At 60.0% G+C, this 22,656-nt stretch overlaps 8 protein-coding genes across 8 annotated transcripts; all 8 read right to left on the bottom strand.

The window, feature by feature from the left end:
- Positions 1-354: 354 nt before the first annotated feature.
- Positions 355-729, bottom strand: LINJ_36_1160 (putative ribosomal protein L24; the record flags this gene model as incomplete). Its single annotated transcript, XM_001469456.2, has 1 exon — positions 355-729. One exon carries the CDS (start codon positions 727-729, stop codon positions 355-357), a length of 375 nt encoding a protein of 124 aa, XP_001469493.2.
- Positions 730-1,612: 883 nt separating this feature from the next.
- Positions 1,613-2,074, bottom strand: LINJ_36_1150 (hypothetical protein, unknown function; the record flags this gene model as incomplete). The annotated part of the gene is made up of 1 exon (XM_001469457.1): positions 1,613-2,074. The coding sequence occupies one exon, from the start codon at positions 2,072-2,074 to the stop codon at positions 1,613-1,615; it is 462 nt and encodes a 153-aa protein (XP_001469494.1).
- A 1,423-nt stretch (positions 2,075-3,497) lies between these two features.
- On the bottom strand, positions 3,498-5,234 carry LINJ_36_1140 (conserved hypothetical protein; the record flags this gene model as incomplete). Its single annotated transcript, XM_001469458.2, has 1 exon — positions 3,498-5,234. One exon carries the CDS (start codon positions 5,232-5,234, stop codon positions 3,498-3,500), a length of 1,737 nt encoding a protein of 578 aa, XP_001469495.1.
- A 734-nt stretch (positions 5,235-5,968) lies between these two features.
- Positions 5,969-6,343, bottom strand: LINJ_36_1130 (putative ribosomal protein L24; the record flags this gene model as incomplete). The annotated part of the gene is made up of 1 exon (XM_001469459.1): positions 5,969-6,343. The coding sequence occupies one exon, from the start codon at positions 6,341-6,343 to the stop codon at positions 5,969-5,971; it is 375 nt and encodes a 124-aa protein (XP_001469496.1).
- Positions 6,344-6,848: 505 nt separating this feature from the next.
- LINJ_36_1120 (conserved hypothetical protein) lies at positions 6,849-9,869 on the bottom strand (the record flags this gene model as incomplete). Its single annotated transcript, XM_001469460.1, has 1 exon — positions 6,849-9,869. One exon carries the CDS (start codon positions 9,867-9,869, stop codon positions 6,849-6,851), a length of 3,021 nt encoding a protein of 1,006 aa, XP_001469497.1.
- Positions 9,870-11,144: 1,275 nt separating this feature from the next.
- LINJ_36_1110 (RNA editing complex protein MP61) lies at positions 11,145-12,908 on the bottom strand (the record flags this gene model as incomplete). The annotated part of the gene is made up of 1 exon (XM_001469461.1): positions 11,145-12,908. The coding sequence occupies one exon, from the start codon at positions 12,906-12,908 to the stop codon at positions 11,145-11,147; it is 1,764 nt and encodes a 587-aa protein (XP_001469498.1).
- A 1,209-nt stretch (positions 12,909-14,117) lies between these two features.
- Positions 14,118-14,978, bottom strand: LINJ_36_1100 (conserved hypothetical protein; the record flags this gene model as incomplete). The annotated part of the gene is made up of 1 exon (XM_001469462.1): positions 14,118-14,978. One exon carries the CDS (start codon positions 14,976-14,978, stop codon positions 14,118-14,120), a length of 861 nt encoding a protein of 286 aa, XP_001469499.1.
- Positions 14,979-16,386: 1,408 nt separating this feature from the next.
- LINJ_36_1090 (conserved hypothetical protein) lies at positions 16,387-21,414 on the bottom strand (the record flags this gene model as incomplete). Its single annotated transcript, XM_001469463.1, has 1 exon — positions 16,387-21,414. The coding sequence occupies one exon, from the start codon at positions 21,412-21,414 to the stop codon at positions 16,387-16,389; it is 5,028 nt and encodes a 1,675-aa protein (XP_001469500.1).
- Positions 21,415-22,656: the final 1,242 nt, after the last annotated feature.

The following is a 22,656-nucleotide window of genomic DNA, read 5'->3' as shown; positions in this document are numbered from 1 at the left end:
CCGATTGTCACACCGCGCACCATTGGAAAAGGCGTCCAAGACGGCACTCGCGGGGACAGCAGAGGCACACGAAGCGAAAACTGGAACCGCGGGCGCTTGCTTCGACGCATCCGCAAACCGCCGCGCGCCCCTCACCCCCTTGCACGTGGTTCAGCCTCGGACGATGCAGCCTTCTGCCGGCGCAACACCGAAGCGGGATCCTTCGCAGAAGCCGCGAAGAAGTCCATGCCGGCACACACACACACACACACACACGTCTTTTTTCTTTTGTTACGCTCACGAAATGATGGTCAGAAACAAACGAAACAACAAGAAAGGCCCGGCTCGCTTCATGGAAAGAAAGGCGGCGCAGCTCTACTTCTTGGCGGCCTTGCGCTCGGCCACCTCCGCGCGGATGGCCTTGGCCTTGGCGGAGCGGTCCTCCTTGCGCGCCGCGCGCACCTCCTGGATGTAGGACAGGTCCGCACCGACGATCGCGCGCTGCACCCTCACCGCGCGCGCGGCGCGGCGGCGGTTCACGCGGTCCGTCGTCGTCTTGCGGTGGATGCGGCGGTACGTGCGCGTCCACGGAATGAAGCGCGGGTTCTTCTTGCGCATGTACAGTGCGAAGCACTTCGGCCGCGAGAAGGTCAGCACCGGCTTCGTCGACAGGAACGCGAACGGCACGTACCGGCGGCCGTGGCCGGGGTGCACCGCGAAGTGGGAGAACTCGCACTCGATCGTACGCATGGCTGCCACAAGTGTGTTCGTGGGGGGGGGGGGAGGGGACAAATCGAGCACTATGGCGACAGCGTGTGCAGCCAGATGGCAAAGAGAGAGCCAAGGAGCGGGGCATCATTGCGAAGGGTGTAGAAGGTCAGCAACGAAGCCCACGCCAGCAAAGCAGGGAGAGAAGTAATAGTGGGAGCGTTTGCGAGAGAGTCACGACAGGTATCGTCGATGCATTAGAAGAGAGCTACATCAGAGAACGACGTGCGTGAATCCCCTTCTTGCCAGTAGAGTCGAGGAGGGCCTTGCAGCGAGCACTCATTATCGGGCCCACTTGAGGTCCTCTGCTCTGTTCTTGCGGGCGCCAAGATGGCTGTCACAGCGCTTGCATCACCGAAGGGATATCGGTATTGCCTTCTTTTTTTTTGTCGTGAGGAGGGTTGGGGGGGGGAGCATCCTCCCTTCCACCTGGTAAACAGAAACGCAAGTTGTGATGCATGCAGTTGATTAAGAGAGCATAAAGCAAAAGACAGAGGCAGAGAGAGGCCTCAAAAGAGGTCACGTGCCACTTTATCGTAACACTACTGCGCGGGGCTCTTCACAATGGTGGCAGAAACGAGCAAAGCCGGCACGCATCACCATCGAAGACGAAGTCTACAAAAAAAGGGGGACTGGAAAGGGCGTGTATAGGAGGCCCGGCGTGAAGTAGGCACATGACGCGCAACCGAAGATCCCCAGTGTGCTTTCCCATAAGCCAAGTGTCACGCCCGCAAAGAAGCTCAGGCACGTCAAAACCTGAAGAGGATAGCACACATGGCGGCCTGTCTTCTGCAGAAAGTGTTGAGAGAGCTACGCCGACGCATGCGCCGCCAATCTCCTGCCGTGCGCAACCTTTTTCGCGTCTCTACAGGTCGGCGGCGGCATCGCTGTCCATGCGCCGTGGGACGCGCAGCGTGAGTGACTTGTAGTAGGGAGAGCCGGAGCAGACCGCCGGCAGCTCGCTCTTTTCCGTGTTGCGGAGGCAGTTCCGGATCAGCTGCGACGTCGCCTGATGCGGTTTAAAATTGCACTTGCCCTGGGGTATGAGGTACACCGTGGCGTAGGCAAAGCAATTAGCTCGCCAGGAGAGCCACATCTTGCACTCATGGTTGGCATTGTCCACTATGTGCTCCATCAAGCAGTCTGTGCGCGCCAACCCATCCGATGGGCACTCCGTTTCGAGAACGCCGCGGCACGCCTGACTCACAGAGTTGAACTTGGTCTCAAATGCTCGTACCGCTCGCGGGGGTGCCCGCGCTGTGCTGCCCTGCAGTAATACGCCAGCGATGATGCACAGTATCGCAAACGTGCGCAGAAAAGACGCCATGGCGATTCGCCTCTAAGTGCGTCTTTGTGTTGGTGGTGTCTCTGTGCTTTCCAGAGTTAGTCCACGTACTCAAAGGCGCTCGAGGACAAGAAGAGAACAGCGATACGCCACTCGCCGAGTACAAACAAGCCAACAAACAAAAAAAAAACGACAAGGCGAAAACGAAACAAAAGCAAAGAACAAGCGCGCAAGGAGTCGAAGCGTGCGGCAGGCAATACCGCACACACACACACACACACACACACGCTCCCGCAAAATGGCAAACTCTCGGCACCTCGGTCTTTCGAGCGCGTGGGAATCGCAGTCACAAGGAAGGAAATCCCTGAGGAGAAGCAGACAGAAGGGGCGAAAACAACATGCCGCGCGAAGCGGTATCAAGTGAAAAACGGCGAAGGGGGCGGGGGTGAAGGACGACCGCACTACGGCTTTTGCGCAGCTGCTTCTTGGTTCCTGCACCACAGGCACCGTGTGCGCGCATGCTTCCGTTGGTGCAGTGTTCCGGTGCGCCGAGGGAAAGAGGAAAAAAGCAACATGCATGCGACCCACATAGCGAGAGAGAGCCAAAACGCAGCCAAGTAGGCAGTCCGCACAGTCCCGCGACGAAGAGGTCGAGATGGAACAAGTAGCAGCGGCCAAAAAGAAAAGAGGGAGCAACAAGTAGAGCGAGCCAAACGAAACAGTCAGTGCGCATCGCAGACGACATATAAGCCGCTTGTGGGAGTTCGCACGAAGTGTAGCGGGCCCTGACAGAACAGGTCGCACGATACCCCGCACACCGCCCACCTCCGGAGACCGCACCCCGTTTTTACGCCTCCGCCTAGTGAGAGAGGGTGTGCAGAAACGTGAGCGCAGGAGCACCTCTACCGCGGTACCCTCCGTGCATAGGAGCAGTTAAAGCACCGGGGGCTCTAGCCCGTCAACGTGTGCTGCAGTGCTCTTTTGAATTTTTCAGTGTTTGTTCTTGGCAGTGCCGACACGTAATGCACAGCGAGCACCCTCGCGCACAGCGGCTTCCAGGCCGGCACTGGAGACTCTGTTGGTCTCGTCGGCGCAGGGAATGGCGGATGACTGCCGTCAGCCTGCGAAACCGCGACATAGAGCCACTATTGAGCAGAGGCTGGAGAAGCCTTGCCCGCCATTTTTTTTTCGCGCGACTGCATTTTGCCAGCGTCGCCACTGGTGCTGCTGCGGTCGGGCCTCCAGACAGGGGACAGAAGCGGCTTACGGGAGGTCCAGAGCGGTGACAAGCAGTGGCCCACCAAGGCGTTTTGCCACCTTGCCCACATTGCCCTTTGCCCTCCAGACTTGTCCCCCTTTATCCGCGTCTCCGTCCTTACCGGCGCACCCATCTCAGCTCCGCCACACTCCCCTCACCCACCCACACGTCAGCTCTTGCTCTCCCCGAAGCGGCCCCGTAACGACGTCATCCGCACACTCCACGACGGCGACAAAGGTTGCGCGTCAGAGAAAACCCCACGCCAATCGGGATTAAGAAATAGATGTACTGCACAAGAAAGCCAATCACCTCACGCGCGACATCGGGCGTGCTAGGCAGGGCAAACGCCTTGGCACCCGATGCCGCCTCCGGCAGCGGCGTGAGAAGTTCTTCGTCCTTGGGCGAGAGACCCAGGGAATAGTAAAAAAAGCGCTCCACAGGTGAGGCGGCAGGCGGATAAGAGTCGATTGCCTTCGATGCCATCTGGAGGAGCTCGTCAAGAGTGTTCACTTGACGCGATAGCAACACAGTGCACAACGGTATCTGTGCAGCACGACTCCGCTCGAGAGAGGGGCTAAGATATGTTCCCTCTAGCGCTTGTTTGCCCATCCACGAAAGCATGTGCGACAGGCTCCACCGCTGACGAGGAGTGAAATGCCGTTCGAGTCCCACGCACGAGTCGTGCAGCGGAATCGCGCTGTACCGCTGCCCCACCTCGAGCAGCAGCAACGTCTCCACTATGGTATTCACCCACTCTGAGGCAAAGACCGAAACGAGCAGGTTTCTTGGCTTCAGATTTTCCGTCATCGCCGTGTCAGAGGCAAGTGCGTCGAGGTATGCGAGAGCCGCCACGCTGTCGCCGCTGCCTACGTCCACGTGTACCAAGTCCAGCGGAAAGCCATGCAGCGTGTTCGACTTCCCAAAGGTCACGAAGGTGAAGGGGAGCACATCGACGGCACCCCAGGCCAAGGCTCCCGAGTGAGAGTCGTTCCGCCGCACCCATTCCTTGAACAAGCGTTTCCTGGAAGCTTCTGCGGGCAGCTGCTGTGCTTGCGCTTTTAGAAGCGTCTCGAGTTGAGCGTGTTTGACAGGGGAGCGGTAGCTGCACTGCTTGAGTGAGCTACACGAGGCCTGCAAATCGGCCAACTCCAGCTTCCCGACAAGCGGCATGGCTGACTGAGGATGATCCGAGTGCGCGACCGGAATCTGGGCAGTTAATACGCGGTGCTCCCCGAGCTCCCGCATCACCGCGAGCGACTCGCTCGCTTCGCCGAAGACGAGAGCAAAGTTAGCCACCGGACGAGCCCGCGAGCGATCGGCGGTAGCGCCGTCTTTGGTTTTATTAGCCAGTAGTAGTGCCGCCGCCGCTCGATCAGACCACTGCTGAGCGACGTACGGCGTCACACACGACAGGGCGCTGCAGAGGTGCAACACGGAAGGTCGGCGCGATGACAGGGGGAAAGTCTCCACTGTCTCAGCGGTCTCGTCAGGCGCCTGTGTAGCATCGGCCACTCCTTCGTGCAGTAGTACGGCGCTGTAGACGTCCGACAGTGTGATTGCCCCCTGCGAGTGCCTTTCTGCCTCCTCATGATATCCCGCGGAACTAGTGCCGTTGGCAGAGCCGAGCCCGACCGAGAAGAAACTGTCCAGGGACCTGGATACGTACCTGGTGCCGTGGATGGGTGCTGCTGGCACGACAAGCACCGTGTGTTTGTTCACGCTGACGACGACAGGAGTGAAACCCCCGGCCAGCACGCTGTCCGTGAAATCGATCGGAGGGGTGCGACGCCGCGCAGAGAGCAAGTGACTGTTGCGCTGGGGATCAAGCATGACCATCGACAGCACTAGGGTGATCACGAACACAACGGCAGAGAGGACTGCGTTACCCAAGTGGTACACACGGCGGCCCCCAGCTACCGTGGGCCTCGTGGAAGTCGGCGGCATCTCATCCACCGAAGCCTCCACACCTTGGCTAGCCAGCGATAACGATGCCAGCGAAGATTCCTGAGCCGAAGCTCATGACACAGTGCGACGGTACGCACTCTTTATGTGCTCTGCATAAAAGTGTTTCTTTTAAAATCTAGCAGTGACAAGCAGCCGTCGAGCTGCTCAGGCAGCAGCGGCAGCACTGCAGCTGGGAAAGCACGACCATCAGAAGAAGCAGAGAAGCGGATGTCGATTCAATGTCTGTGCAAAGAAAACAAAACACACATATGCGACATAGGGCAAGGTGGTGGCGCACAGCGCAGGCCTCGCTGTGCGAGACGAAACACTGCCCAGCTTCACACTGAAAGGCATCCGCAAACGTTCAAGCATTCCAGCAAACAGCAGAAAACCCAAATACATGTATGTTGCGTGGCGTCGTTCGGTATAACGTACCAGCCGCACATGCGACGCGCGCAACAACACGGACATGACCAGCGGTGCCCATAGTGGAGTACGTGAAGCACACACACGGCGCAGAAGGCGGCCAGCTGCTCCCTCATTTGCCACAAGTTCATCACGGCAGCGTGGCTCCTTTTTTTTTCTTTGCTTGCTTGCAAATGCTACTCAAAGACAAAAACAAAACGAAACACAACCAAGGGCAGTTGCAGCACACCGCAAAGTCCGCGCCCGCATGCTAGCGACAGCGGGCGGCCATTGCAATATGCATCAAAAGGACGAGCATCGGCACAGCTCTACTTCTTGGCGGCCTTGCGCTCGGCCACCTCCGCGCGGATGGCCTTGGCCTTGGCGGAGCGGTCCTCCTTGCGCGCCGCGCGCACCTCCTGGATGTAGGACAGGTCCGCACCGACGATCGCGCGCTGCACCCTCACCGCGCGCGCGGCGCGGCGGCGGTTCACGCGGTCCGTCGTCGTCTTGCGGTGGATGCGGCGGTACGTGCGCGTCCACGGAATGAAGCGCGGGTTCTTCTTGCGCATGTACAGTGCGAAGCACTTCGGCCGCGAGAAGGTCAGCACCGGCTTCGTCGACAGGAACGCGAACGGCACGTACCGGCGGCCGTGGCCGGGGTGCACCGCGAAGTGGGAGAACTCGCACTCGATCGTACGCATGGCTGCTGTATGACGTGAAGAGGAGAGTTTGCGAGAATGATGATACGCGACCACAGTATAGCAGGAAAGAGCGCGAGAGGAGGAGGATTTGTGGAAACACGGTAAAAAGAGGCCCGGCTCGGGATTCCCGGGAGCATGGTCTGTTGTTCCGTAGGGCAGCCAGAAGTCATGGCACGGTCGGTGCAGCCAGCGCAGAGCGTCGCGCGATATGGGCAGAGCACAGTTGGAACCAAAACTCCACCAGCTCTGCCCGTAGTACATGCAGGGCTCATCCAGCTTTACAGTAGGTCTGTGTGTAAGAAGCTACAGCACACGAAGAAGGAAAACAGGGAACAAACAGCGGTTTGTGGCTTAATTATGTGGCACATCCTGCATACGGAAAGACGCGAGGGCGCTTATTCTATTCCTTTCTAGAGACCACCGCTAAGTACGGCCGCTGGCTGTCGCGCTCGAGACAGAGATAGCTCCGTGCTCTAGATAGCGGAGAAGAAGGCCCTCTGTTAGCTTAGGACGTGAAGTCGACCTTTAGGAGGTTCATATACCCGAACATGTGCGCGCGGGCCCGCGTCTCACGCCCCTCTCGCGGCTCTTCCAAAGCAGTAAGGTACGGCTCTAGCGTCTCAAGTGCGTGCCGCAGCGGCGCCTCCCGTTCCCCGCGACGGTCCAGGGTTTGCACAAAAGTGCTGAGGTATTCGTGTGGAATAACACCCCACCTCGTCTGGCCCACACCCTTGTCGTCCTTCGCGCGGGCCGCATCGCCCGCCGCGGTCGCACCTCTGCCGCCACGCCGCCGCCCGCCCAGCATGGAGATCTCCTCCTCGTCATCGAGTAAGAGCGACCGCGAGGAGGCGCGGCGCTGCTTGAGCTCCGGCGGCTCTGCGAGGACCGGAAAGGTGACGGCCGTGAGGTTCGGAACACTTTGCACGTAGACTACTCGCTCCATTGGAAAACGCCAATAGAGGCGCCGATAGCGGTCCATGCCAAGCGGCTCGACAATGGCGCCGTCGTCCTTGCCATCCTGCACGCCGAGCAGACGCGCGTAGACCTCCTCACGCTTGCGGTCGACTTCTTGGAGGATGGCTTCGCGCTCAGCCTCGAAATTCCTCTGCGCCGTCTCCCTCACGTCCTTTCCCGTCGCCGTCTCGCTATCCCCCTCCGCCTCGTCGATGCCCTTCTTCTCATCCTCGGCGTTGTTGGTGTGCTGATTGTCCTCCTTTGTCACTGGCTCGGCCTTTTGCGTGCTGTTCTGTGTCTTCTTTTTGCGGGCAGCCGTGGATGCCACGGACGGCAGCGTGCGCAACAACGCCTTTAACTCCTTCTCCGCCTCCTCGCGAATCTCCCTGAGCTTCTTCTCGGCGTTCAGTGCCTCCTCTTCGCGGTCCTTCTGCACACGGTCCGCTTCGTTGCGCACTTCGTCGCTGCCAAGCGCCTCCAACACGCAGAACTGAAGCAGATTGAGCCGATCAATGGCATCGACGTTGCCCCACGACGCCAAGGAGCGCAGCCCCGCTATCTTGTCCATCGTCGCCTTCAGCTCCAGGGAGAACGGATCTGTATCCACCTCCTCTTCGGCGGCTGCCTCCGCGGCGCCTTCGCCTCTCGTCGCCATGGCAGCTGCCGGCTTCTCTGGTGACGTGTCCTCCTCCTCAGCCGACGTTTTGGCGTCCGTCTCTTTCGAAGAAAAGGACGACGACGACGACGATGTCGAGGAGGACGCGTCGCTGTCGCTGTCGCTGTCAATCTCCTCCTCGTCTTCCGTGCTGGAAACCCGGCGCTGCTGCTGCCGCCGCTTCTTTTTGTTTCCACTGGCCACTCCAACGAACTCGACAAGCGCATCGAACCAGTTCTTCCCGCGAGTGACGATACGCGGCGTCCCCGGAGAGCGGAGGCGAACGCTTTCCATTGAAACGTCGAGCAGACACTTGGTCACCTCCTCCATCAGCCCATTCGCGTCCTGGTCCACGCACTCGATGCCCTTAACGAAGGTGGCAAAGTGCATCTGCGACAGATTCAGTGCACGCGGCACCGAGGAGAGCATGCTCCACACATACAGCGCCTTTTCGAACAGTTCAGGGGTGCCAAGCGGCAGCTCTGCGGTGTAGGCCACGTACCCTAACGTGGACGGAGTGACGAGCGTGGTGTCCTCTTCAAGATCCTTCTCGTGCTCGTCACTGCCGTCGCCAAGACGCCGCCGCATTAGCTGTCGCTCCTCCTCTTTCTTGCGCTCCAGTTCTGCCTTGGCCTCCGCCTTTTCCAGAATCCGGCGCTTTGCCTCCTCGCGCTTGGCCCGTGCGGCATCCCGCAGCTGCTGCTTCTTCAACAATTCCTCTGGTGTCGGGCCTTTGAAGGGCTCGGTCGAGAAGCCCTCGATGTGGTTGATAACACGCAGACACGCGTGGGCGATGGGGTGCAGCAAGTCCTCATCGAGCTCGTAGCGGCACTCCTCGTCGTTGCGGAAGGTTTCACTCGAATGCTGCAGAGCAAGCTGCACGGCATCCAGGGTGACCTCGTGAAATGGTTCTGGAATTCGTTTGTCCTCCTTCGCCTTGTACTGGGCGCGTTCGGCATCGATGATGGCCTGTACCGCCCTGAGTCGCTCGTCGAGCATGTCGAAGATGGGTACGAGGTCGTTGAACTTGGTCGCGAAGATGTGCCCGAGTACCTGAATCATGGCTTGCAACATAGCGGCCACCTTCTTTTCGTTGTTTGTCAGACCGCGGAGGCGGCCCCACACGAGGCCGCCACGCAGGCCGGTGCGCACGCTCTTGGGCCCGCCAGACACCTTTGGGGCATACACAGCGGCGAGAGGAGCATTGCCTGTGCCGCCCTCGATCTTCGCCACCTTGAGGGCGGCGGCGTCACTGTGCAAGTCTGCGTGGCCGGCAGGGCCGTCGGTGGACTCTGAGCGACGGCGGCGCTGCCGAGAACAGCCGGTCGAGTTCGACGCAGCGTTGCCGCTGTCCTCTCCCGCCGTCAATGGCGTAGTACCTTGCGACTTTGCGGCGCTGGATGAGACGATCACCGGTTCTGGCGCAACCTTGCGCAGCATGTCCACCTTCTCCCCAGCCCCTTTCGCCTTCTGCCGGTACACTTTTTCCATCGCATTCAGGGCGCCTTCCAGGTCTGAGAGATCCTTCAGTGACACCTGCTCCCCCGAGGCGTTCGTGAGTACCATTTTCTTGACGCTCTGCAGCAATTCCGCGTTGGCGGCGAAGAGCATAACGGTGCGCACGACCGCGTCAATGTTGATCTGGACTTTCTTTGCCGTCTGCGAGCGTGCGGAGAGAGGGATGTAGCTGATGAGGTGAGAAATATACACCCTCGCGGCGTGCAGGGCTGAGACAGCGTACCTCTCTCGTTGTTCCTCGTTGCCTTCGACAACAAAGAGTGACGCCAACAATGTCTCCTCAGACGACAGGATCTTGTACGGCAGCAGCTCCTCCGACGGCAGCGAGTTGAAATTGGCGACGGTACCATTAACGTCCGTCGCCTTGTACACTTGATAAGGTGACCGAGCCGTGATCATGACAAGTGCAGCCGCCCGTTGCGGCGTCGTCGATGCGGTTACGCTGCAACCCAATAAAAAAAAAGACGAAAACAGCAGAGCGGCTTGGTGGCCGGTATACGACAGCAAAGCGACGACGCCCCAACTCTGCGGAGGGGAGAGAGAGAGTGGCACAGAGTGTGTCAGCAAGGAACTGCAGTGGTGCCCGAGGAGGAACGCAGACGGTGCGAGAAGGCGTGAGATAGTCGGCCCCTCGTGTAGTGATGGTGATGAAAATGTGCAGGTCTATCCGCTGTCGCGCGAGAGCGGCGGCGCAAACTCCCTTGTGGAAAGTCCACTGATGCACTCGGTAGGGTCTCCGTCTGCGTGTCTGTATGGGTGAAGGAAGCTTGACCTCTATGAGGTATGCGTATGTAAGGCGAGGACGGGTGCGGTAGGTGTCTGATAACGGCGCATGAAAAGAAAACGAAGGAATAGTGAGACAACTGAGCGGATGGCACGTCACTGTGTTGTGCGACACGCGCGCACCTTTTTGAAGTTCTATGCGGCTGCGGGTGTCACAGCGCACGGAGAGGAGGGAAGAGAGAGAAGAAATGAGCAGCGAAGCACGCGACCAGAAAGGAGGAAAGCGTCCGCAGTGATACTTGACACGGATCGACATGAGTGCACACAATAGACCACAGCATGGACCTGTAACGAGAGCCTCTGTTACCCCTGGCCCATCCTCTCTCCTGCAGACTTAGCAAGCCCACTCGCGCACGCACACACGCTGCACAAAAACGGGAAAGAGGGGTAGACAACGGATATAAGAGGGGAGGAAAGTGTGCGCGTGTGTGTGTGTGAGGAGGGGGGTGGGGCTCTGAGATACGAAAAAAAAAACGACTCCTGAGACTTCGTCTCTTCATTCGCGCCCTTCGCCTTGTACAGTGGAGGCGCCTCGCCTGCCAGCTCGTCGAAGGGCAGCGTCACCTCCACACCTGCACCCCAGCATGCCCCCCACCCAGGGTTTCTTTTTGTTGTCGTTGATGTGATTCTCCATAGAGCTTCGTGCATGTTGTGAGTATGTGCGGTGTCACCATGAGTGAGTTTGTCTGCGTTTGTATCTCAGTTGTCCAGAGTCGCTGTTGTAGCGCTGCAAGCTCGTCTTCTTGTCTCTTGCATCTGCTAACCTACTCCCCCGCATGCGACCCGAGCCACTTCGACCAGCTCTCTCGTGTTCGAGATGGAGGAAGAGGCGGGGAAGTGAGGCCCCAAATAAAGAAGAGACACATAAGGAGAGGCGCACCGGTGAGGCGCTTAGATCAGCTCTGGAATGAGCTCCTCGTCCTTGAGACGCGGAACGGACAAGCGTACTGGCTCGCTGCCCACACGAGGTGTGATGCCGGCACTTAGGGCGAGACCGCCGGCAACGCCTTCCCTCGTGGCGAGAGCTGCTGCTGTGCCGTGCAGGGTCGACCAGCCGGCATTCCCGGCCCTCCTCATCCTCAGCGTCATCGCGCCATCGCGCCGGAGGTGCGGCATGTAGTTTGGGATCACTGACAAATCCTCCCGCGCAAATGGCCGCGGCAAAAGGCCACCGATCGGTACCACGTGCTTGAAGCTATCGTAGTTTGTCGAGGCAAAGAACAGCGCCGCACCGGTGCCCTTCAGGTGGGTGCGCTCGCAGCGCACCTTCATGAGGGCCGCCGTGGGGGCGGGCACCGCCGGCGCACCGTAGCTTTGCGGGCAGTCGTAGTCATCGTCGTCATCGCTCCAGTCACCACGGCGCGTGCTCACGCCCAAACTCCCGGCCCTTGCGCCCGCCCTTGGCTTCAGCGTGGAATCTGCTTTTACGAACTGCAGGTGATTCTCTCGCATCACGCGTTGTAGCATGCCGTTAATGTGGCGAATGTGGTAGAGAAAGAGTTCAATAGCTAGCTCGTACAGCGCATGCTGCACCAGCGCCCGCAGGGTGTAAATATCTTTCGTAAATGGAAACACAAGAGGACAGGTGCCGACATCGTGCTGCGTGCTCCACAGGTACATCTGCAGCTCCGCGAACAGGGTCTCGACAATGTCACTCTTGAATTTGCTGACTACCCTAGGGCTGGAGGCGAGCTGCTGGAGGTCGAGGTGGTCGTAGCCGCGTGCCAAGCCATCGTTGCCGTCCATCACGAACTGAAAGCACGTCATCTTTCCTTTTGTGCCGCCCTCGTGAGGTGGAAATGCACAGGAAATAATGCTGTTCAGCACGTACTTGACCACATTGTCGCCCACGAACTCGAGCCTCTCAAACTCCCACGAGCGCGCTGAGTTGGTGGACTGGTTGTCACTCACGTTGAACGTCTCTACAAGGATGCCGCGGTCTTTCAGCACCTTCAGCAGATATAGCAGACGCCGCTTGCGCTCGTGTGGGTTGTCGTGACTCAGGGCGGGAATCCGGTGAAACGCAGCGCACGAGTTCAGCCGCTGCCACCACATGTCTATTAGTTCATCCGGAGTTCCACAATACGGGCGAACAAGCTCCAGCAGCATCCCTTCTCGCCCCACGTGCGGAATGCCGTTGGCGTGGATGTGCCACTGCAAGAACGTCTCATTGCACAGCTTGCAGCGTTTGGCATCAAAGTCACAGAACATTTCGAGGAAGCGGCGCGTGCTCGTGTCGACGCTCACCATGATATTCTGATTGAGCTTTGCGGCGCTGCTGAAATCGGAAAACTCGCGTCGAAAAATGTTCAGTCGCTGAAGCGGGTCGTTCGGATTCGGCGTGCGCGGCGCCACAAGTAGCAGCCTTCCCTCTCGAGCCGGCGCCTCGCGGCGTTGGCGTCGGTGAGACACACTTTCACCACCCGCCGCATCACGGAGCACACTCACCGGCGTGGCAAAGTTGTAGTACACGGGAGCCTTCCGGCCAGAGGAGCTAACGAGGCTGGTGCTACTGCCGATGGGCGCAGCAGCGACACAAAGTGCACCGCTGCCGCTGCGCGTGCCTGCTGCTCGTGGTGCTCGCCGCAGGAGGCCTGCAGTCGGCACCACTGGCAGCCGCAGCGAAAGGCGCCTCTTTACACTACAGCGGTTCATGCTGCACCGACAAGCCCAAGGTGCTCCGTCAAGCGCGTCACTGATAAAGCGATGTAGAGACGAGGAAAATGTGAAGCCGACGACAACTGCGGCACGCGCCGATGTGCCAGTGCAGCGGCGGTCTTTCCTCGCAGAACAAATAACGCCTGGAAGTAATGGCGAGCCATTAAGCCCTGTGCGCGGAAGGGCGGCCGGAAGGGTCGTGGTTCTACCGACGAGACGTGTGCGTGCCAATACAGGCTCTAGGCGGCCAGGCAAAACGCGCAGTCCGCCACGCAACCGGCAGAGACGCGGGAAAGACAAAGCCACGGTAGTTCAACACAAGGAGACGGCACAGGCCACACAAGTGCCGAGACCCCTTCTCCGACTCTCTCGCCGTGTCGCGCAAGACTCCGGCGTTCTCATACGGTGTGCAGTCCATCACGGACGCAGAGAGGGAATGCGAGAGAGAGACATGCGAGTGCAGAATGTGGTGAGGCGACATGACAAAACGGAAAACGGTGACAGAGGAGCCAAACAGAAGCAGTGCGGCACTGAACGGCATCAAAACGCACCGTGACCCTTACCTCATCCACACACATACACACAGCGGCATGGAGGGGATGGAGATGCGCAGCTGCTCACTTTCATGGGCGTGCGGCCACCGCCATAGAGCAGAGACCCCTGCAGTAATGCTCCGCCGGCAGCCTGTGAGCAGAGGAGGCAATCCAGCACCTCTTCTCACCCCACGTGGCGCGCTTACTGGCTTGTCCTTCATCAAACTATCGTAACACAAGAAACGTCCATCCTCAATCCACGAACAAACGCACAAGGACGCAGACAAGCACACCCACCCACACCCACACCGGCACACACGCACTCACGCCCAGATACTCTGACAAGCGCAAGAGCCTAAGAAAGCAAGGCAATCTGCTAGTTTACATAGCAGCCAACGACTGGCCCAACGTGGAACGGCACTCCTGCACGCACAACAGCGGACACCAACCCGGCAGCAGCGGTGTCAACTGCGCAGTGTCGCCATGACGCAGAGGGTAAGGGAGAAGACGGGGGAGGTGGCACGGCGCGAAGCGTGAAGGGAGCACATAGCAAAGAGAGAGAAGGCTACAGAAAGAGAGCGGCGGGGGAGCGACAGAGAAGCAGAGACGCTCTCTTCCCTGCAGCCCACCACTCCTCTTGGCTGGGTCCGCTGCCGCATGTGCCCATTTGCGGTCACTTCCTCTTCGACGACCCTCTGGAGCCCTGACGACTACGACTGCCGCTACTTTGCGCCTCATTCACCTTCGCCTCAATTGCCGTGAGTTTCTCCTCGATGAGGTCTAGTCGTTCGCTGGACTTTGTCGACACGGCGTCGCGAATCGCCTCGAGCTGCGCGCGAACGCCGGCCATAAATCTGGAATTGTCAAGCGTGGCCGCGTTCCTCTGCGCCTCCGACACCGCATCTGAGACGATCACCTGCTCCTCCATCTCTGCCTCCTCGAGCGTGCGCACCTTCTCCTGCATCTTTTCCTTCCATGCATCCTCTCTGATGGCAGCGGACAGAGGCGGGAGTTGGACTGGCGGTGCCTCGGCGGTGTCGTTGAGCATGACTGTCCGAAGGCTGGCCACTTCGCGTGGCACAAAGCAGTACACGTACATTTTGTAGTGGCGGTAGTAGGTACTCATCATGTACGTGTCGATATCCTGCACTTCTCGCACGTTAAACACCATCGTCGAGTATGGCGGGCGGTGCACGCTGTGCCGCACCACGAGCTCGCGGAGGAGGTCGTACGAGTGAAAGCGGGAAAGGCGATCTGCGATGCTCGCCTCGTGCACACGATGCACGATGCCAAAGAGCGTGCTTGTCTTGAACGGGGAAAACTGCGACGCCTTGGCAAACAAGACGAGGTGGCCGTAGAGGTCGAGCAGCACATTCACCTGCGTCGCAGTTCGCTCACTCGAGTGTAGCAGCGCCCCACCGTGATCGTCGTCGATGCGCTTGATGACAGCTCGCAGCGCCTCAAGGTCCACGGCGTCGAGACACTCGCCGGTCTGCCGCTGGTCGAGAACCTGCCACGTGAGACACTGCGCCATCGGAGGATAAAAGCGAGACAGACGCAGCGTAAGTTTCTAACGTTGCCGTCAAGCACAACATGAAAAAGCAGGAGAAGAGGAGAGCGCCATTACACCAACAAAGCTGATACTCTTCTTCGCCACATGCACCTCATCTCACAGAGGAAGATGCAGCAGGCCAACGCGCAACACCGCATGCCTCCCTTTTTCCGTCCGCGTACGCGGAAAGTCCTGGAGGGCAAGGCCTCCCGTCCAAGAGAAGTGGCGGGTGCCTGGGTGTGCAAGTGCTTTCCCATGCGCTTTTCTGTGTGGGTGTGGGAGGTGTGTGTGTGTGTGTGTGTCGTCCCGGCGACTGTTTTCCCTCCTCTGGAACGGCGGTGCCACGCGCACAAGGATGCCGTGTCTATTTTCTGATGACGCTTGCCATGCCAGCCGAGCGCACTTGAGGCTGTGTAAGTTTGCTTGTTTGCCGCCTTCTCTCTTTTCTCTTAGCCGTCGGTTTTGTGATGGGCACCATTATACACGTTTACGCCCACGCACGTACACGACAAACACACACGCAAGGTATCACGTACGCGCTTCGTGGGCTCACCTACCGTACTCACCCACCCAGGAAGCTTTCTCATTTCCCTTCTGTATACCCCTTCTCTGCCGTAGAGCGCGAGTCCAGCTCCGCTGTACCCCTCCCCGCAGCATCGCCCCCCCCCTCCCCACACACCCACATACACCGCGTGACGCAAAAAGCGGCCCTAGACCCGCGTTGCAGCCATACGGCCGACAGGGTCGTCTCAGAACGGCCTCTGCCACGCGGTCTACCCACCACATCCGCTCGCCGCAGGTCGCCCTCCCCCCCCGCCCACCCTCACAGCCACTCTCACATCATGTCGGTCGCCACGTGGTGCATCCCGCGACTCCCCGGAGGGGCTCCGGTGCCACACCAGTAGGCCCTGAGGGCCGGGGGGCAAGGAACGTCCAAGTCGCCTTAAACCTTCGCCGAATCCAATGGATGGCACAGACATGATCACGGCCGCGGGTCGCTCCGACGAAACGACGACCAGGATGTGAATGCCGGCATGCGCAGCAACACATTGCTCTGAGGTCCTCTATGTCGTAGGTTGTTTGACCCCGTCACCACCATAGGTGGCTCGGCATTTGGCAGGGGATAAGGGAGGAGGGGGAGAGAGGCTCTGCCTGGGTTCCCCTCACAGAGTGTAGGGCTACTGGGCCCTGACATGCCACGCAAGCTGAGGTGTCCCCCTTTTCTCCTCGTTATCAAGGTCCATCGCGGATGGTGCGTCAACGTGAAGGGCACCATGTAAGAGGCCTGAGTCGAACAATCCATACGCGCAGGTTTCGCAGGGTGCACGTTGCCGACGCCGGTCGGGTCGATGTCCTCCTCCCTCTCCAGCACTAAGGGCGGTGCCTCTTGTCACCCCTTGCCCGCATGAGAAGCAAGCATCTTCTTTGTCATAGCGCGGAAGAACAGGATGCGCGCGCGTGGGGCCAGCTCTCGCACTGCCTCGTGCACTTGGTCCTCCGAACCCGACGCGTGCTTTTCTTCCCTTTCCGTGAAATGAGTCATGTCCAGCGCGGCGTCCAGCGCATCGTCGCCCCTCTGCCAGGTGTCCTCCGCCGTATGAAGAGTGTCTATGTCCACCACCTCACCAAAGACGTAACGCACCAGCGCCTTGAACGCGTCGTAGTACGCTGGCGCGCGCTCACTATCGCCGCCGATCGCCGTCGCCCGCAACACTGCCGTAAGTAGCTGGGCATACCGCACCAGCGTTGCCGCGGTGGGCGCGGAAGGGGATGCCCCCTGCCGCAAACAACCGGCAGGGTCCACAAGCACCAGCGCTCTGACCCGCTGCATGTCTGGAAGCCCCAGCGCCTCGTCAACGTGGGCTATCGCCAGGCGCCATCGGCGACCACGTAATAGTAGCCGGACCACCGCGAGACTGCATTCCTCGTCCCAGGTCTCGCGCTGAACAGTTCGCAATCGCATAGCCGTGTTGCTGAGATTCATCGGTGACTTCGCCAGGAGCGTCAGAATAGTGCGGGCTACGACGAGTGAGTACGGCGTCCCCGTCGCGTGACGCTCCTCGACAGCGCCGTATGTCTGGAAGACAGTCACCAGCGCGGCGTGCCAGTCACCGTGCCGAACGGCCACCGAGCACAGCAACGCCTCGCTGCCACAGATGTGGTAGTCCGCAACGCAGTGGGTCAGCGCCGCTGCGTCACCTAGCACGGATAGTGCTTCGATGTTCTGCTGGCGCCACTGCGGGTTCTTCTTCTCCTGCGTGGCGTACATGGCGGCCCATGTGCGACGCCACTGTCGGCCAACCTCCCTCTGATTCACGGCGCGGCTAAAGCGGAGAAGCGGAAGCAGAAGCCGCGCCAGTACAGCACGCTCCTGCGCCTCCACGCTCACCGGGTTCGACGCCGGCGTTCTGGCGGAGTTTGCGAGAGCTGAGGAGTCAGAGTCCTGCGCCGCAGCGGCTTCGGCCTGGCCAACGTGATCGACGGCGCTCCAGAACACATCGATCGCACTCAGCCACAAGTTGGGTGGCCCCGACGCCCGTGGGGCGGCCAGCGTACCGCACCTCTTGCGAGACGGCACAACATCATTTCCCTGCGATCGCGGCGTTCTCGCCTCTGCTTGTGCGGCGGCGCTCGACCTCGCCACATCCTGCGCCATGCGATCCAGAGCTGTGGCAAAGAAGTCCACAGTACACGTGCCACGGGCGAGAGAGACATCCTTTGTAACGAGTTCGCACAGAAGCAAGCTCGCTTTCCAGTTCGCCGTCGCAGCTGCCAGCCGCTGCAGCGCTCGCCCGACACCGGCGCTCGTGCGCTCACGGCTCATGATCTTGTAGACCGAGTCGCGGAGGCTGAGCATGAGAGGGAAGTCCCTGCCTGTGTAGCGCCCCACCGCGGCAGCACCGCCCGCGTCTATCGCCTTCACCGACCGCTTCGACGACAATAGCGCCGCACCGCCAGCACCACGCAGGCAGGCGGAGGTGCGCTGACGCGATCGCGGCGGCTGAATCCAGTGCTCCAGGTTGTCGGCATCACGGCGGCAAAGTCGATATCGCACTCGCTTTCCCAGCGCGCTAGAGCTGCGGAAGCACAGATGTACCCCTTGCAGGATCCGGGGAGAGCACGTGGACGTCAAAATCCGCCACACCGGCGAATATGACGAGACCCGCGAAGCATCACTAGCGCACGACGCCACCATCAACTCTGATGACGTGTTGAGCACCCGGGCAAGAAGGGCGAAGAGTTCCACATCCTGGTCAGCCACGGCACCAAACATGACCTTCTCATTCATGTGATGAATGTCAAGCTGGCGCACGACAAGGCGCACCGTTCTCGCCGTCACAGTGGCGAGCTCCTTCAGACGCTCCTCGACTGCCCACCGCCATGGCGCCTGCTGCACTTGCGCCGCGGCAATCCTCTCCAGCACCTTCGCCGCGTGTTCGGCGAGAAGAACCAGCTCGGCGCCGCTCCACATGTGGCAGCCGTAGCGGCGCTGCTGCTGGCCCGGTGGTGAGCATAGAAGCTGCACGAGTTGCAAGAGAGTAATCGCCAGAACGCACGACACGTACGCACACTCCGGTGCCGCTGGTGTGTTTTCCGTCGGCGTTAGTGTCGACCCTTTTCCGTTGCGCGCCATCCGCGAGGCAGATGAGCCGTACAGCAGCTGGAACACGTTGAGGAGTCCTGAAGGACCGTGCACATTCTGCTCCAAAAACTGCAGCACCTCGACCGCCACAGCAGCAGGGCTTGTCGAGGCCGCCGTCGTGAACCGCAGCCAGACCGTCTCCTTGACGGCTGCGCAGCACAGGGCAAACGCGTCCACCGAGTCGCTTGACAGCAACGCCGACGGAGACAACGGTGACTTCGTGGCATAATCACTCAAGAGGGAGCACCTCATTCCATCCATGACAGTTGGCGGCGCGGCCACCGAAGTCATTGACAACGGATCGGTCATGTGATCGTTCTCAGGGTCTCTGCCGAGTTCGTGCTTGCCTTTGCCGTTCTCCACCCTGTAGGCACCGGTGCGAATGGATTTGGCGAGCACCTCTGAGGCGCGACGGTGCTGTACGGCCCGCTGCGCCGTTTGATGCAGGGCGTCAACGGCTCGTTCGGTGCTCACGCATATCTCCTCCATCATCAGCGTGAGGTCGCCGTGAATTGCCCGTTGCACGGAGGGAGAAGTAAGGTAAGCCGCCGCCTCTTCACCGAGTGCAACAAACTCGTCCGGCCGTGACGCCTTTACGCTGCAGAGGTGGCTGAGCCACAGCGCATGAAGAGCTGCTGTTGCGGCAGTAGCAGTAGAGGTAGCTTCCGTTTGCGCCCTCGCGTCGCGCGCGAGTCGAGGCAGCATTACGCGATGCATCCATGCTTCAACCTTCGCCTGTGTCTTCCATGGCTGCGCAGGGGCGGCCAAAGCCATGAAAAGGACCGCCCCGCGCAGGAAGCAGTCGGATGACATACCAACCGCTCTGGGCGGCTCTGCATCTCGACGCTTCGCCTCCGGGACGCTCAGCCGCAGAAGAGAAAGTGTGCCCTCCCAACTCTGCACTTCACGAAGCATTGACTGCAGAGCGAGAACGACCTCGGTGGGAAGAAGCAGGTCTTCTGCCGCCCTAGGAAACAAGGTGCCGCCGCACTCGCTCAGAGCCCTGTGCCGTGGTGCAGCGGAGTAGGCGCTTCGAACCAGATCTAGCGCCTCTTTCCAGTAGGCCCGCTCAATCGACCACGACCGTGACAGCTTCGAGGTGCATCGCTGCGGTCGCCGCGGCGACGGCGGCGGTATGTTTGCTTCGGTTGCGCTCAGATGGTCTCGCTGCATGGCTCCGAGAGTGAGAAGGTGCAGATGCTCCACAATCGCTGCCACCTCCATGCCCCGCATCACCTGCTCCGGCTGCGCCGCGGTGTCCGCTTGCGCATCGCTGGTGCTGAGCAAGGCGTCCGTGGAGCTGCTCGTCGACGGTGTGCTTGGTCGGCTGGCGTCCTCCACTTCGTCTAGATCGTCCAGTGTCCCCATCGAGGCTTCGTAGAGGATCCACCTCTTGACCCACTCCGGCTGCTGGTGGAAAGCCGTGCGGCGTGCGATGGAGCCCGGCGGGTGCACTTCGTCGCCCACTTCTCCGCGGGCCCAGCGTGGCGCTGAGGAAACGGCGACGCTGCCGCCCTCCGCGATGTGGGTAGCTCTAACTATGCGTGTATGTGAAGCCGTTTCCTGGACGCTCTCCGTGGCGGTAGCATTCACACGCGTCGGCCCCTCCTCACAGAACGCAGGCGCACCAGTCTTCTTCACCCCCGCGCTCAGGACGCCCGTCTGACCTGCCAATACCTTGTCTCTTCCCTCCCCACCTCCCTCGCGCTGGCTTTGGCCCGGGGCGTCCGCTGTGCGAGTGCGCGCGGCGGACAGGCGGAGCTGCCTGCGTCGTTGAGCCCAAATCTTTCGGTGACTTTCCATCGCTGCTGTCTCTGCCGCCTTGCGCAGCTGGGCCTCTTCCGTCGACGCAGCGTTCTCGTAAGTCAGGCTCGAAAACAGCAGGAGGAGGTCGCTTTGACGCAGCTGCACGCCGATGCCCATGAGCCGGTAGTAGAAAGTTACGGCCGCCCCTATCGCGCGGTGGCGAAGAAGGGAGTGGAGAAAGTAGCGCACCTGAAGAACCAAGGACTCCGACAGAGTTGAGCCAAAAACGCAGCTGCGATGCAGCGACGTCCACATCGCGAGCAGCAACGCCGCATCTTCCTCGTGCGAGTCTAGAAACGAGAGGAGAGGGTCCTCTACAGTCGACGCGCCAGCGGCAGCGTTGCGCGTGCTACTGAGGGCAACAGAATCGGCAGCGGCGGCAGCGGCGGCACCGGCGGAGCCTGTGTGGGCGCGTGGTCTCGTACCCTCCTTTGCTTCGCACTCCGCCGATGCCATGGAAAGACTTCTGCTGTGCGAGGGAGAAGACGTGTTCACAAGGCTTCCTCTCTCTGCGTCACATGGGGCTGTCTTCGCACCAGTGTCTTCGGGCACGTCAGCGTGCGGCGCGCATATGGAGGTGCGCGGCGAGCCGGAGATCAACGCCGAAGTTACCAATAGCGGGGTCGGCATGGCGCGGGGCGAGTGACTCTCCCATCGATATCGCCATAGGGCACCCCATCTGCGCTGCCGTTGCCGCATCTGCCGCTGCGAGAGGTGCGAGCACAGAATGGCAGAGCCGATCGGGGAGAGCGAAACCGAGTGCGCGGCTACCGGGCCCGGTAGTGGTGATGCGAAGGCCTGCTCGAGCGGAGGCGGAGTGCAGTCTGCCGCCGCATTCTCTTGACTATTTTCTGTTGCCGTGCTCAGGCAGCGCCACGCGCAGCGAGTGGACGACGCCGTATCATGGTGGGAAGCAGCGCGCTGCGAGGGGTGGAGAGAGCCGACAGCGCGAAAGCACAGTGGGCGCATTCAAGACGCCCTTGATGACTGCAAAGGAAAGAACGGTGGTGCGCTGTAGAAGACAAGGATCCGTGCCCGAGAAGCAAGGCCAACCGTAAGGAAACAGAAAACAAGAACGGCTCCCCTCGTTCGGTGCGAGGGCGAGAAGAGGGCTGAAACGAGAAAGGCGGGAGGGTATTATGTCGCGCTGCGCGTTCGAAAGGGCTGGGGAGAGAGATCCAGCACCATACCCGATGTGCGCGGGCACCACTGGCGCGTCTCGCCAGCAATACAGAGAAGTTACGAAAACGAAAAAGTATGCAGAAGAGAGATGAAGTATGCGAGATAATATATATATATATTATTTGTCTGTTGACGTGCGGTGGAGGAGGGGGAGGCAGTAATGGGGTTGGAGTCACACACGCTCGCACACACACAGGCCTATGACGAGTGGCGTGCTCACAAAATACGAAAGGCCACCAACGCGCCAAGCCATGAGAGCCACGACAAAGACGAACGTCACTCTCCAACGAATCGGTCTTCGTCTTTCACGCCGCGCTTCGTTTTCGTTTTGTATATTTCGAAACCGCCGTTGTACTCTCCCAGCAACCCACTCACACACACACACAAAGCACAACGGAAAGGAGGACGAGGACAAGGCACGGTAGGCGTGGGAAAGGGCAACGAAACAACAACAAACACGAAGGCGCAACGCCAACAACATGGTGGCGCGCACGTCAAGGGGACGCTCGTGCGCAGAGTCGTTGCTTCGAAATGGCGAACTCCACCGTCTATCACCTGTGTGACGCCTCCGCTTGTGCGGCTGTGTACACTTTCTCTCTTCCGTTTTTTATTGCAGAGCGATGCTGACAGGAAAAAGGGGGGGGGGCAATGACGCTAAAAACGGACGGCCCTGCGCCGCACAAGAAATGTGCGCAAATACGCACGAAAACACCTTGACCGAAACGACCAGAAGCTAACATCACTGCAGCGCCCCACCGACCTGATGTGCTGTATCGTTGCATATATATATATATATAGTTTTCCTTGTTGCGTTGGCCGAGTGATAAAAACACCCGCGACAGAAGCTATAAAAACGACGGCGAGGAGCGCGCGACACCACCATGCGCAGGCAGGTTTGCTGGCAACAAAGAGACAGTCCATCACCCAGCATTACCATCCACTTCCTTGCGCAGGCCCTGTGAAAGAAGACTGCTGCCACTCAGCCCTCCACAGGTGTGCAAGCGTCGCTCCCTGTTCACATATACTCCA

Source organism: Leishmania infantum, chromosome 36 (genome assembly GCF_000002875.2).
Source record: "Leishmania infantum JPCM5 genome chromosome 36".
Classification (NCBI taxonomy): Eukaryota; Euglenozoa; class Kinetoplastea; order Trypanosomatida; family Trypanosomatidae; genus Leishmania; species Leishmania infantum.
Note: the sequence above shows the minus strand (reverse complement) of the source record. Positions and strands in the feature narration are given on the sequence as shown.